At 45.9% G+C, this 15,857-nt stretch overlaps 1 protein-coding gene across 2 annotated transcripts in view; it reads right to left on the bottom strand.

The window, feature by feature from the left end:
• Positions 1 to 11,499: 11,499 nt before the first annotated feature.
• Positions 11,500 to 15,857, bottom strand: part of ADAT1 (adenosine deaminase, tRNA-specific 1) — a 29,671-nt gene continuing 25,313 nt past the window's right edge. For both annotated transcript variants that reach the window (XM_011945990.1, XM_011945991.1), the window contains 2 exons: positions 14,616 to 14,702; positions 11,500 to 11,845 (listed from right to left, as the gene is read on the bottom strand). In XM_011945990.1, the coding sequence (XP_011801380.1) occupies positions 11,713 to 11,845; positions 14,616 to 14,702 (220 nt within the window). In that variant the 3' untranslated portion in view covers positions 11,500 to 11,712. The remainder of the gene's footprint in view (positions 11,846 to 14,615; positions 14,703 to 15,857) is intronic.

Below are 15,857 nucleotides of genomic sequence, written 5' to 3'. Positions count from 1 at the left end.
CACTGCAAGCTCCGCCTCCCGGGTTCACGCCATTCTCCTGCCTCAGCCTCCAGAGTAGCTGGGACTACAGGCGCCCACCACCGCGCCCGGCTAATTTTTTGTATTTTTAGTAGAGACGGGGTTTCACCGTGGTCTCAATCTCCTGACCTTGTGATCCACCCGCCTGGGCCTCCCAAAGTGCTGGGATTACAGGCTTGAGCCACCGCGCCCAGCCCGTTTCTATGCTTTTCTACCTGCTCCTGAAGTCTCCATTTCCCCCAGGGTTCCCTCCTCACCACTGTCCCATTCTCCATCTGCACATTCTCTGTAGATGACTTCATCTAACCCATGTCTTTAATGATGACTCCAAAATTTTTATCTCAATCCCATCTCTCTCCTGAGCACTAAACCAGTCCCTCTAAATGCCCACTCTAGGCCCTTATCCTGCCAAAATCTTAACCTCTGAAACTGGGTACATCTCCTGCCTACATCTCCTGGCCCCCCACAAAACCAGCTCCTCTTCCTGGTCTCCTTTCACAATCCACGGCATAACGTTCCATTCTGTCACCAACACGATAACCTGGGAGTCATCCTCAACCACTCCCTCTTCCACTCCCTGCACTCGCCTCGCCCTCTGCCTGTTTCTGAAGTCAGCCCCTCCCTGTGGTTCCTCAAGCCCCTGTTGCCTGGGCCTCATCATTTCTCCTGAAATTACTACAGTAATCCCCTAACTATGGTCTCCTCCCCACCATCCCTGCTCCTGCAGTCTGTTCTTGCTACAGCAAAGAGTTAATTTTCTAAAATGTAACTTCATCTTAGCACCCATCTCTCAAAATCCCTGAAGTGCGGAGTGGTCAGGATAAAACTATTCTCCTTTGCAAGGCACTCAGAGTCCTTCCTGCTGTGACCTTCAGCCTCATCCCCAGCGTCTCCCATACTCCACTAGCCCAGCCATGCTGTGCTATCACCTCTAGCCTTTATGATGTTTCTCCACTGCAAATACCCTTCCCTCTAAACTGTCCCCACATGTACCCCCAGTTCTTTTTGCTTGCTATCTACTAATATTTCCCCTTCACCAGTTCTTTGCTAAGAACGCTGCACCCTTCTCCCAGGTTGGGTATTAGACCTTTGTCACAGTCATCCTCACACTGCGCTCTTCCATTGCGAAGTCACTTGCCCATCTTCTTTTAGTCAGGAGCAGCATGAGGACTCTCCCTTATCCTTGTACCCCAGGTGCAGAGCAAAATGCCTGGCACATTGATGGCATCCAGGAGGTGTATGACTGCTCTTACCTGGAACTGAGAGCCTACTTAACAAGCACCAACACATCTTACTTTTGCAGCAGCAGCTGAAACACACTGGCCACGAAGAGGTCTTAAGACAGGCTTGTGCAATCCCAAAGGTGGCCAGAGGATCTCTTTCAAGGAGAATTTGGAGGGAGGCAATATAAATGTTCTTATTCTCAAAAGACTTATTTTTCATTAAACAGAAAAAAGGAAGGCCTTAAAATGTACAACTTGATTCCCTTTTTCATCTTTATTTCTTATGGTTTGGATATTTGTCCGTGCCCAAATCTCATGTTGAATTGTAATCCTAAATGCTGGAGGTGAGGCCTTGTGGGAGGCGTTTGGATCACGGGGCACATCCCTCATGACCTGGTACTGTCTTTGTGATAGTTCTCACAATATCCGGTCATTCCAAGGTATGTGGCACCTCCCTCCACTCTCTCTCTTGCTCCTGCTTTCACCATGTGAGACGCCTGCTCCCACTTTACCTTCCATCATGAGTAAAGCTTCCTGAGGCAGATGCTAGCAGAGGCAGAGGTAGATGCTAGCACTCCCCAGAGGCAGATGCTAGCACTTTTTCCTCTACAGCCTGCAGAACTGTGAGCCAATTAAACATCTTTTCTTTTTTTTCTCTTGAGACGGAGTTTTGCTCTGCCGCCCGGGCTGGAGTGCAGTGGCCGGATCTCAGCTCACTGCAAGCTCCGCCTCCCGGGTTCACGCCATTCTCCTGCCTCAGCCTCCCGAGTAGCTGGGACTACAGGCGCCGGCCACGTCGCCCGGCTAGTTTTTTGTATTTTTAGTAGAGACGGGGTTTCACCATGTTAGCCAGGATGGTCTCGATCTCCTGACCTCGTGATCCGCCCGTCTCGGCCTCCCAAAGTGCTGGGATTACAGGCTTGAGCCACCGCGCCCGGCAGGCTGGTCTTGAACTCCTGACCTCAAGGATCCACCCACCTCAGGTTTCCAGTGCTGAGATTACAGGTGTGAGCCACCACATCCAGCTCATTTTTGTATTTTTAGTAGAGACAGGGTTTCACCATGTTGGTCAGGCTGGTCTTGAACTCCTGACCTCAAGGATCCACCCACCTCAGGTTTCCAGTGCTGAGATTACAGGTGTGAGCCACCACATCCAGCTCATTTTTGTATTTTTAGTAGAGACAGGGTTTCACCATGTTGGTCAGGCTGGTCTTGAACTCCTGACCTCAAGGATCCACCGGCCTTGGGCTCTCAAAGTGCTGGGATTACAGGTGTAAGCCACCTTGCCCAGGCAAATGTCTTTTCCTATAAATTACCCAGTCTCAGCTATTTCTTTTTGGCAATGCAAGAACAGCCTAACATACCTAAAACCAATCCTGGTGGCTGACACTGAGGAAGCAAAGCCACAGTTAGGAAGGAGGATCCACATACACCTCTGTGATCAACCGCTTTGCTCCTTCACCTGGAGCTGTTGCTTCCCGATGTGGGATGGAGGGGTGCAGACAAACACATGTGCAGACACCTGGTGTGCAGCATGACACTCTACAAACATCTGCCCAATAAGCTTGTCCTGAGGACAGTCACGTTTATTAGCAAAAGCTCTGGAAATTGGCACTAGCAAATTGGAAGGCGTCACTTAGAAGCTGGCAGACAGACGACCTTGGCTGGAGTTTCCTAAGTGCTAGTCACTGCATGTGTGGTCGACAGTCCTCCTATACCTGTCACAACCCCATTGCCAAGTGGGCAGAGCTGCCCTCATTTCAAAGGTGAGGACACTGACCCTTTGAGAATGAAGTTACCTACCCAACATCGCACAACTAGCACATCCTGGTGCCAAAATTCACGCTTTGCTCTAATGTCCAAACCCATCTTTATTTTGCTACTCCAGACAGTGAGAATTAAAGGCCTTTGTTTGAATGTGGTCCACAGACATGTATATAAATATCTAATTGTCTTGCTTCTGAAAAAAATTTTTAAGATCTAGCAACAATCAGCTAGAACAACAACAACAAAAATGGTTCCAGTTCATTCCACCTGCCTTAAGTTTCCTACTCCTGAAAAGATTGCGTTTGTGACCATTGTACTGTAGTCTACACACTATCATTTATTTATTTTTGAGACAGAGTCTCGCCCTGTCGCTCAGCTTGGAGTGAAGTAGTGCAATCTTGGCTCAATGCAACCTCCGCCTCCTGGGTTCAAATGATTCTCCTGTCTCAGCCCCCTGAGTAGCTGGGATTACAGGTGCATGCCACCTCGCCCAGCTAGTTTTAATATGTTTTATTTTTTTGGGGAGAGAGTCTCTCTCTGTCATCTAGGCTGGAGTGCAGTGGCGCAGTCTCAGCTCACTGCAACCTCTGCCTCCCAGGTTCAAGAGATTCTCGTGCCTCAGTCTCCTGAGTAGCTAGGATTATAGGCATGCACCACCACGCCCAGCTTCTTTTTGTATTTTTAGTAGAGCCGGCTTTTCGCCATGTTAGCCAGGCTGGTCTGGAACTCCTAACTGCAGGTAATCCACCCATCTCAGCCTCCCAAAGTGCTGGAATTATAGGCGTGAGCCACTATGCCTGGCCTAGTTTTTATTTTATTTTGAAACAGAGTTTCACTTTTGTTGCCTAGGCTGGAGTGCAATGGTGCGATCTTGGCCCACTGCCACCTCTTCCTCCCAAGTTGAAGAGATTCTCCTGCCAGAGCCTCCAGAGTAGCTGGGATTACAGGCGCCTGCCACCACGCCCAGCTCATTTTTATATTTTTCATAGAGGTGGGATTTCACCATGTTGGCCAGGCTGGTCTTGAACTCCTGACTTTTAAGTGATCTGCCTACCTTGGCCTCCCAAAGTGCTGGGATTACAGATGTGAGCCACCGTGCCTGGCCCATTTATTTTAGAAAATAATTCCCTTAAAGTATATGCAAGCAAAATAGTAAGCCATGTGGGCCCTTGTTGTTTGGGCTGCTGTAACAAACCACCACAGACTGAATAGTTTTAATAAACAATCTAGCTTTATTTCTTACCATTCTGGAGGCTGGGAAGTCCAAGATCAAGGTGTGATTTGTGTCTAGTGAGAGCCTGATTCCTGGTTTATAGACAGCCATCTTCTCATTGTGTCCTCACATGGCGGAAGAGGTAGGGAATTTCTGGAATCCCTTTGATAAAGACACTAATCCCATTCATGAGGGCTCTGCATTTTTTTGTTTTGTTTTTTTTGAGACGGAGTTTTGCTTTTGTCACCCAGGCTGGAGTGCAATGGCGCAATCTCAGGTCACTGCAACCTCCTTCTCCCGGGTTCAAACAGTTCTCCTGCCTCAGCCTCCAGAGTAGCTGGGATTACAGGCGCCTGCCACCACACCCAGCTAATTTTTGTATTTTTAGTAGAGGTGGGGTTTCACCGTGTTGGCCAGGCTGGTCTCAAACTCCCGACCTCAGGTGATCCACCCACCTTGGCCTCCCAAAATGCTGGGATTACAGGCGTGAGCCACCATGCCTGGCTGGACTCTGCTCTGAAGACCTAATCACCTCCCAAAGACCCAGTTACCTCCCAAAGACCCCACCTCTAATACCATAATTTTGGGAGTTACGATTTCAACATAGGAATGTGCGGGGGACACAAACATTCAGACCATAGCAGCTCTCATCTTTCATGAAGGAGGCACAGGGCCAGGCTGCACCACCTACCTGCTTTAGCACAGGTGAGTGAGCACTGTCATCGGAGCTGGTTTAAACTGCACTTGCCACTCCATCACCCCAAGGCTGCCTTCTCCCACTGTCAGCTGGCTTCACAGCTCAGCAGTTACTGACATGTTAGTAAAGAAGGACATTCACAGTGGCACTTGGTAAGCTGAAGAACAAAAGTACAGCATGAAAATGCCAGCTGAAAAGGTATTCACTGGAGGTCAAAACAGTTCACAAGAGGCAGCAATAAACAGGGAAGCTGATGAAACTTTGGGTTAGGGGATGCAGGTCCTGAAACTTACATTAAGAAAAGCTCTTTGCTTTCAATTAACAAAATCGAATTCAGAGCAAACGGGTGAACTGGACTGAGCGTGCCTCCACTGTTGGGTAAAGCTTAGTAATACTGCCCACAGTATCATTTCCCAGAGCTTTCTTGAGAGGTTGCACAGAAAGGTCTTGTTGTTGAACTGAAGAAAGACGCTGGGAATAGGCTCTGTGATCCTGCTCTGTTGTCAGGTTGGTTTCACCCACAAGGGGCCCACCGTACCTCCCCGTGGAGACACTGCTTAGTTTCAATGTGCTTTTCATTCTCTTGGCTGCCTGAGCAAATGGCCATCACTGTTTCCATTGTGAGCTCTTCCCCTTCGGAAGCTGAGCCCAAAGTACAGGGAACATGTGCTGGAGACCAACATTTGGCAGCCTGGGTCCCACTTGGAGTGACTTTCTGCCACTCCCTTTCCTCCCACAGAGACATTTTCCTGCATGTGGTCACTGAAAAGCAGTGCTGGACAGGCTTGTTCTAAAAGCTGATTCCTAACCCTACTGGCTCATAGGAAGGAGGGGCAAAACATCCATACTCAAATTCAGAGCCCAGGTTAGTAGACTGAGCCAAAAGTTATTTTCAGGCCGGCATGGTGGCTCATGCCTCTAATCCCAGCACTCTGGCAGGCAGAGGCGGGAGGATCACCTGAGGTTGAGAGTTCGAGACCAGCCTGACCTTCATGGAGAAACCCCATCTCTACTAAAAATACAAAATTAGCCGGGCGTGGTGGCACATGCCTGTAATCCCGGCTACTTGGGAGGCTGAGGCAGGAGAATTGCTTGAACCCAGGAGGTGGAGGTTGCGGTGAGCCCAGATCGCACCATTGTACTCCAGCCTGGGCAACAAGAGTTATTTCCATCCCTCCCTTGTCACCAACATGACTGAGGCCATATGTAGTCACAGCATCAGTGGGCAGTTTCCCAGAGAAAATTTTTCTTTGTATTATCTATCCAATTAATAATTTTTATGAGAATCCTACCTAACAGTTGAAAAACACTGAGCATCCTAAATGCGACGATCTAATTTCGTAGGACAGATGAGAAGTTATAAGCAGAGGTTAAATACTTTCCCCACATCCACATAGAAGTTAGTGGCAGAACTGGTACTAGGACACAACTGCTTGAGTATCTAGGTCCAGTTTTATTCTACTACACCAAGTAATAAGGACCATGTTTTTGTTTTTTTTGCATTTTAAAATTGAGGTATAATTATGTAAAGTACACGAACATTAACATGTAGACTTAATGTGGACAAATGTTTACACCAATATAATCAACGCTCCAATCAAAACACAGGATGTTTCCATCCTCCAGAGGCCTCTTTCTACTCGACCGCCTGCTCCCCACCCCCACCACATCAGGCAGTCACCACTCATCTGATATTTGTCCCTTTTGATTCATTTTGGGTCCCCAGTTTTAAGAAATAAAAATTGAATTCAAACAACTTTGCCTGAAGCCCTTAAGTCTTTACAGAATTTTCCTACCACTTTTGGACCACAGGTATAAAGATTTGTTTTGGATTCATCTGGACAGTGTTACAGCAAGTCAGTCTCAGCCCCAATACAGACACGTTTAGGTTTAAAAGGATTCACGTTTATAGGACGTGAAGGTCAACAATTCTTCAGTATGGGGTATTAAAAAAACTACTCTTTCTGGAAAATAAATGTGCTTGGTCTAAAATATCTGTCTCCTTGGCTGTTTCTGTATCTAACCATTCCTTCAGGATAACTGCCTATGGAAAGAGCTGCTTGAGCTCTGGAAAGTAAGCACTTATATACTAAGTATTTTTCCAGTTGGAAGCTGTCTCCTGGTTTCAATAGCTTTTCTGTTGTGGTGGGATTCATTTTAACAGCTCCTCTGGCTTTCCCAGACACCATCTCAGGAGGCAGTGGCAGTTGAAAAGATAACACTGTCCTAAGCCATTTAACTAGCCAGGAAGGGAACTGGGTTTTAGGAGCTGGAAAACTTTGGCTAAGGCTTGCTCAGAACACTGTCTTAAATCCAAAAAGTCTTGCCAAGGTCCAGGTGGAGGCAGCTTTCCCCCAGCCACAGACACTACCAAATCAGACAGGGCTTGCATTTCTTCCGACCAGAGGCACTGGCAGCCAGGGTCAGTCATCATCTCCATAGCAGCCTCGTTTCCCCAGACAGTGAGCTCATGCTTGGCACTGATCAACTCCATAAAACAAGGCATTTAACCCTATGCAGAAGTGACTACATGAAACCTATACACACAATTATTTAAATCAAGCCAAGTTTTGAAAATTATTAAGAAAATACAAATTATGCAACACAGTCATAACACTAGAACCCACATATGGACACAGAATAAACAGCAAGGCTCAAAGTGTAAACTTCCCTGAAAGAGCCAAATTCCACAAGACAGTAATTCTGTGGAATTAAGCTGCCTAAAGCAGCTTGTGAGATTCCTCTTCCCTATACAACATCGCCTCTATGTGTTTTCTGGTGTTAATGCAGTTTAAAATAGAGAAACCTTTTTCCATTAATTTTTATTTCATTTAAAAAAATTACTTAAAAAATAGGCATATATTAACATGGTTCAAAATTTTAAAAGGGTATACAGTTAAAAGTCTCCCTCCCACTCCTTGGACCCTGGCCATCCTTTGTCCTGTTTGATGACTGGTTTCTGTAAGTTGATTCATAGATACTTTAGTATATACAAGCTAAACAGTTACCTATCTTTCATGCTTTTTTTTTTTTCAGCCTCCCAAGTAGCTGGGATTACAACCATGCGCCACTATGCCCGGCTAATTTTGTATTTTTAGTAGAGACGAGGTTTCTCCATGTTGGTCAGGCTGGTCTTGAACGCCCAACCTCAGGTGATCCACCTGCCTTGGCCTCCCAAAGTGCTGGGATTATAGGCGTGAGCCACTGCACTCGGCCTCTTTCATGCTTTTTTAATAGAAATGGCATGTTGTAATGGTGTTCTGTGCTTTGCTTTCTTTGGATTCACTATATTTAGAAATAGAACTTAGAAGATATATTTAAATCAAGCAAATTATATGTTTATTTAATCTTTGACCAAACAATCCCACTTCTAAGACTATCCAAAAGATACAGTGGCAGAAATACAAATTGTTGCATATATGATATGCCAACAACTAATAAAAATGGCTACTGTTAGAGGGAAGGAAAAAACCAGGGAGGAGACAAGGATGAAAGACATCTGAATGTACCTTTCTTCAAAGAAAACTAGTTCTAGCCAGGCGTGGTGGCTCATGCCTGTAATCCTAGCACTCTGGGAGGCCAAGATGGGAGGATCGTTTGAGGCCAGGAATTAAAGACCAACCTGGCCAACACAGTGAGACCCCGTCTCTATTTTTTTAAAAAACAAACAAACTAGTTTCAACTTTGGAATCATACAAACATTTTACATAATTTTTAAAAAGGCATCCCTAAAAACTGAAAGTAAAGTAAAATTATGTGCAGATTTGGAGCAATAACTAGAGAGGAACTATTTCAAGTGACTTTAAAACACAATTGTTAGAAGCAGGGTTTCTTAACCTCAGCATGACTGACATTTTAAGCCAGATAATTCTTTGCAGGGAGTGGGGGTGGGGACAGGGCAGTTGTCCTGTGCATCATGCGATGTTAGCAGCATCCAAGGCTCAACGAGCTTCTATAATTGGCAACACCTGGCACATACTGCCATACATCATTGCTGGGAGCAGCAGTCCCCGAGGCATGAAAAAGTCTTCCTTAGAGCAGCAGTCCCCAACCTTTTTGGCACCAGGGACTGGTTTCATGGAAGACAATTTTTCCACAGATCTGGGGGTGGGGATAGGGGATAGTTTTGGGATGACTGAAGTGCATTACATTTCTTGTGCACTGTATTTCTATTATTAATACATGATGAAATAATTACACAACTCACCATAATGTAGAATCAGTAGGAGCCCTGAGCTTGTTTTCCTGTAACTAGATAGTCTCATCTGGAGGTTATGGGAGACAGTGACAGATCATCAGGCATTATATTCTTATAAGGAGTGTGCAACCTAGATCCCCTGCACACGCAGTTCACAATAGGATTCACACTCCTATGAGAATCTAATGCCACCGCTGGTATGACAGGAGGAGGAGCTAAGGTAGTAACGTGAGCGATGGGGGATGGCTGTAAATACAGATGAAACTTAGCGTGCTCACCCGTTACTTACCTCCTGCTGTGCGACCTGGTTCCTAACAGGCCACAGACAGGTAATGATCTGTGGCTCCGGGGCTGGGGTCCTCTGCCCTAAAGATTTTAGAGGAAGCGGAAGCCCCACCAACAACCTGTTTGGACTTCTAGCCTCCAGAACTGAAAGTGGATACATTTCTTTTTATTTTTTTGAGACGGAGTCTTGCTCTGTCACCCAGGCTAGAGTGCAGTGGCACGATCTTGGCTCACTGCAACCTCCACCTCCTGGGTTTGAGAGATTCTCCTGCCTCAGCCTCCTGGGTAGCTGGGACTATAGACATGCACCACTATGCCTGGCTAATTTTTGTATTTTTGGCAGAGACAGGGTTTCCCCATGTTGGCCAGGATGGTCTTGATCTCCTGACCTCGTGATCTGCCCACCTTGGCCTCCCAAAGTGCTGGGATTACAGGCGTGAGCCACTGCATCCGGCCAGGGATACATTTCTGTTGTCTTAAGCCACCCAGCTTGTGGTACTTCGTTAAGAAACAGCTCTAGGAAACTATTACAGGCACAAAATTTGTGATGAAAATGTTCTAAAATTGATGGTTGCACAACTCTGTGGACATACTAAAAACTTTTTTTTTTTTTTTTTTGAGACAGAGTCTCACTCTGTCACCTAGGCTGGAGTGCAGTGGCGTGATCTTGGCTCACTGCAACCTCTGACCTCCGCCTCCCAGGTTCAAGCAATTCTCCTGCCTCAGCCTCCCAAGTAGCTGGGATTACAGGTGTGCACCATCATGCCCAGCTAATTTTTGTATTTTTAGTAGAGACGGGGTTTCATCATGTTGGCCAGGCTGGTCTTGAACTCTTGACTTCAGGTGATCCGCCTGCCTCAGCCTCCCAAAGTGTTGCAATTACAGGCGTGAGCCACCGTGCTGGGCCTAATAACTTTTAAATTGTATACTTTAGTTGAGTGAATTTTATGGTCTGTGAATTATATCTCAATACAGCTGTTATTAAAAAATATAGCCACAAAATGCTGAAGAACCAATAAGGACCTTGAGTAACCCCAACATGGGAGCTTCCATTTTCAGTCAATCATTCAAAGTCTAAAGTTGAGTGTTAAACATTCGACATTAGTTAAAACAGGATTGGCTGCTGGGTCTATTGCTGATTTGCTGTAGGGCCTTTGGCTTTTTTTTTTTTCTGAGATAGGGTCTTGCTCTGTCACCCAGGTTGGAGTGCAGTGGTGAGATCTTCGCTCACCGCTACCTCCATCTCCTGGGTTCAAGCAATTCTCCTGCCTCAGCCTCCCGAGTAGCTGGGATTAAAGGCACACACCACCATGCCTGGCTTGTTTTTGTATTTTTAGTAGAGACAGGGTTTCACCATGTTGGCTAGGTTGGTCTTGAACTCCTGACCTCAAGTGATCTGCCTGCCTTGGCCTCCCAAAGTGCTGGGATTACAGGCCTGAGCCACCTCACCTGGCCACCTTTTGGCTTTTTGGACAGAATTCTTTCAACTGTAAGTCAGAAAACCAACACAAACAGGCTTAATCAAAATAACGATAGGAATTTGTCTCACATAATTGATGTCTAGGGTGGGCACTGGCTTCAGGCATCTAAACAGTGTTACTAGATCTTTGATTCTCTTGGCTATTTCCTTTGTTGCCTTCATTCTTTGCTGGCTTTCTCTAGGTAGTAGGAAAAGATGGCCACCGGCAGTCCCACGATTATGACTCTTACAGCTCCAGATCAAAACAGACAGCCTTTCCTGATACCTCTGAGAACAATTCCAGGGAAGTCCAGGGCTGGCTCACAGGCTATTCCTAGAGCCAGGGAGTAAGGTTAGCTTCAGCCAAGTCTGAGGCACAGAGCAGGATGACTCAAGAATGGAAAAAGAATGGCTCCCCGAAGGAAGAAAGGCTGGGAATACAAAATGTATGTTCGCTCTGCTAGGCAAAGCTGTAAAACTTGCAGAGTGTCAAACATCATTTCAGCTCAATAAATATTTGCTGAATCAATGTAGGAACCCATAAAACAGAGCTGCTGTGGAGTACTTTTAAAGCATCATGTTCCAAACCCTGATTTCATATTTTAGAGAAGCAATAAAACACAATGGAAGTCAGATAGCGAGGTCATTAGTGAGATGCCATTTTAGCAGAGAGCTACTTCAATCAAGTATAACCTGCTCTAAGTTCCAGATTCCATCTGTATTACACAACAGAGATGCAGTGCTCAGAAAGAATATTCCCTGATTTAACCATCAAAAAAGCTAAGACTTGTCCTGTGTGAAGGAAGGCAGTTCAGGATGAAGGGTCCTGCTACCAGAGCAAACATTTCCTTCTCATTTGAACTGGTGATAATCCGGTGGGTTTCTGATCCAGGATCCAAACGCCTGCTTCCGGAGTGTGCTCCAGGCTTCCTGGTAAGAGGACGCAGCCTCCTTATAATCTTGGTAGGTATCCAGCTTCTGCACCCTAATGCACACAGGCCACCAAATACACAGATTCTTACTGAATAGCACACCCTGGGGGCCACCAGACACCTGAGCAAGCAACTGGACAGACTTGTAATGAGAGACTTAGGAAGAGGAGTTCAGTATGCTTTTGTGAAAGTGGATCATACAAACTACGTTATTCTTGTCATACTCAACTAAAACAGAGGCGAGAAGCCAGGGGTAAAAAGCACTCAGGGCGCATAACATTGCTCCAAGAATGCATTCTCTGCAAGCCTGGCTGCTAAAATTGCCTGCCAGTTTTATCTAGCAGCTACTGAACCAACCTGCTGCAGACTGTAAGAATAGTTTTACCCGAAGCCGTCACTTGGCAGCTCCTCATAACTTTACTCATGCCACTGTACTTTCTTGAACAATATCTTACATTTCTTTTTTGAAAAATAAAGCCTTTAACCTTCCCTTTGTTCTTCAGACATACTGAAGACCACCCAGTCTGTGTATGTCTTGAATTTCAATTCTTGTATCCCAAATAAAACATTAAATTTAGAGATTTGTCTTTATATTTTTATTTTGACTTCTGACACTTTCCTAGAGCAACTCTGTCTCCTTTGGAGGGAATTCATGAGACAGCAACGTGAATTAAAACAGTTAAGAATGAACAGAATTCTAGGTTTCTATGGTCCTAGTGGAATCAGATCAAATAAAAATAATTGTCTACTTTTTTGGTTTAAAAGTTTTCCAGGTGAGGCATGGTGGCTCATGCCTGTAATCCCAGCACTTTGGACTTTGGAAGGCCGAGGCGGGCGGATCCTCTGAGGTCAGGAGTTTGAGACCAGCCTGGCCATCATGGTGAAACTCCGTCTCTACTAAAAATACAAAATTAGCTGGGCATGGTGGCAGGCACCTGTAGTCCCAGCTACCTGGGAGGCTGAGGCAGGAGAATCACTTGAACACGGGAAGCGGAGGTTCCTGTAAGCTAAGATTGTGCCACTGTATTACCTAGCCTCGGCGACAGAGTGAGACACTGTCTCCCAAAAAAAAAAAAAAAAAAAGTAACTACCAGTTATCAAAACCCTACTACAAACTAGGCTCTTGGTCATATGCAACACTTCCCTTAATCGTCTCAGCTACCCTGTCTCAAAAACAAACAAACAAACATGCCGGGCATGGTGGCTCACGTCTGTAATTCTGGCACTTTAGGAGGCTGAGGCGGGTGGATCACCTGAGGTCAGGAGTTCAAGACCAGCCTGGTCAACATGGTAAAACCCTATCCCTACTAAAAATACAAAAAATTAGTCGGGCGTGGTGGCATGCACCTATAATCCCAGCTACTCTGGAGACTGAGGCAGGAAAATCACTTGAACCTGGGGAGGCGGAGGTTGCAGTGAGCTAAGGTTGCACCACTGCATTCCAGCCTGGTTAACAGGAGCAAAACTCCGTCTTAGAATTATCTCCTTACCTCAATTCAGATTTGACTTATAGAATATATGGAAACCCAAGAAAGAAGCCAACTGACCACAGATGCATCACTTCAGTATGCATGATGGTGATGACAAGTGGCCAGCCTCTTCATATAGAAGCTTCTAGCTACTCCTTATTTTCCCCACTAGCATATAATGAAGGATTCACTTGGTCTTTGTCACCAGTTCCTGGGAGCCTCTAAACTCTGGAGTTTCTGGAAGTGTCTTTGTCATGCATGGCAGATCTCTCTGATCACACGTGAGTTTATGTTTGACCAGGTAACTCATGGTGGGCCCCCGAGATAGTTTCAGGATGATACTGGTCATGCCAGAAAGACCAGCCACGTAGAGAATTAGGGCTCTGAGACACGTGATATCAGTTTGACCTCTTGGGAGAGGAGGGGGTTGGAGATTAAGTTCAATCACATCATGTGGCCAATAATTCAATCAATCATAATAGCTAATGAAACTCCAACAAAAACTTTGGACACTGACGTCTGAGTGAGATTCCTGGTTGGTGACGGACAGCAATGTGCTGGGAAGGTGATGTGTCCGGAGGACATGGAAGCTCTGCCTTTGGGACCCTCACATATCTTACTATACCCCTTACTATACCTCTCTCCTTTTGGCTAGTACTGATCTGTAGCCTTCATAATAAAATTTTAATGGCAACTACAGTGCTTTTCTGAGTTCTGAGAGATGTTCTAGTGAATAACTGAACATGAAGGGGAGTGGAGACACTCAAATTTGCAGCCAGCTGGTCAGAAGTATGGGTGGTTCGGGGCCCTCCTTAACTTGTGGCAGGTGTCTGAAATGAAGGCAGTTTTGTGGGAACTGTGTCCTTCACCTGTGAGACTTCACCTAACTCTAGATGGTCACTGTCAGAACGTCACTGCACCCACCTACTTGTTCCCAAGAGTGGTTTTAAAGTTCTCTACATTTTTGTTTGAAGAGCAATTTAAGTCATGGAGCTGCAAGTTCAAAAGGAAAAGAGAAGAGTAACACTTGTAACAGAATATATTGCTCTTAGAACACTCCATTTCCACAGTGATCTCCATCTAGAGGTGGAATCAAAGGAGGGTCTGGAATGGCCAAGCCCCAGTTCTATCCTTAGTTTTTTATAACTCTATACCACGGAACTACCCATCCTCTGTATCTCAGATCATGCACGTACCTGCAAATAGGGTTATGGGGAAAGAAGAACCTGTGGTCAACAGTAAGTGCCATAGGCTTGCCGAACCACTACTCCTGCCAAAGCTTCTTGCTACTCAGAAGCCAGAATCAAAACAGATGTCTTCCTAAATATGAGAAAACATAGGTCAATAGCATCACCTGAGGGAGTCTGGCCACTTGTCCCTTGCAATTCTGCTTAGCAGCTTCTGGAATGATCTAAACAGTTCCACTTTGCTGATTTGGGATCTGTTTGGAAAAAGAAGGCAAAGATGATTTATTAAGTGTTTAGTATGTTCCAAGCCCCTATCACAAAGGATGCCAGGCTTCACATGGTTTTTAGGTTTGAAGATTTCACTTGTATTTGGTGAGGAGAAAATCCAGACCTGGATGTCTGATTAGGGTGAGGTACAAAAATGAATCTAACCTTAAGAAATGTCATCAGCAGTGGGATCATTAAAGTGACAAGCCCAAATGGGTACCCTGAGGTGCAATTACAGAATTTTGCCCCAGGATATCTGTAAGACACTTCTGGCTGCCCCTAGGGCCAAGGGAGCTGGCCCCTATGGGTTTACAAGAAATTGAAAGCTTTGTTTCAGAGATGTGAGTGCTGTTCCCTGTGTGAACCGTCATTATAAAATCCACTTGGACGAGCCGCCTGAGGCAGAATCCCCGGACTCCTGCCATGGGCATCACAGCCTTTAGAGACCAAGCGTTTGCTCCTAAACAACACAATTCTGGGTGGAGGTCATGGTTTGGAATACTTAAGGAAGTGAGTGTTGATTCTTTATGAGCCCACCCAGGCCTTCGTGGTTGCCTTCTTTTCCCTCATGTACACAGTTCACGAGCTGCATCTAGAAACTGGGAAATGCTGTGTGTACCAACAATGTGCAGTCTCTCTTTCACACACCACACCCTGCATCACCCCAGCAGACCAGCAGATCACACCCTCAGCGTGGACACCGTGACCAAAACTGCTACACACCCTGCATCACCCCAGCAGACCAGCAGACCGCACCCTCAGCGTGGACACTGTGACCATAAATGGTACACACCCTGCATCATCCCAGCAGATCGCACCCTCAGCGTGGACACCATGACCGTAACTGGTACATGTGAAATAGGGAATTATGGAATCTGTACAAAATCTCCCTTACCTGACTGGAACCCAGCCTGCTTCAGGAACTGCTGCTTAAAGGGGAACCCTGAGCCCTCAGACACTGCTCTCCCAAGGCCTTAGCTGGAGTGGCTGCTGGCACTCAGGAAGATGAGGCCATTTTAGCATGAAAACAAAGCAAAAATGAGTGGAACTCTCATGAACAAATTAAAGAAAAATAATATAATTAGAGATGGCCAGACACGGTGGCTCATGCCTGTAATCCCAGCACTTAAAGAGGCTAAGGT

This window comes from Colobus angolensis, unplaced genomic scaffold, assembly GCF_000951035.1.
Source record: "Colobus angolensis palliatus isolate OR3802 unplaced genomic scaffold, Cang.pa_1.0 Scaffold248, whole genome shotgun sequence".
NCBI classification, from domain to species: Eukaryota; Metazoa; Chordata; class Mammalia; order Primates; family Cercopithecidae; genus Colobus; species Colobus angolensis.
This window is presented reverse-complemented; position numbering and strand designations above follow the sequence as displayed.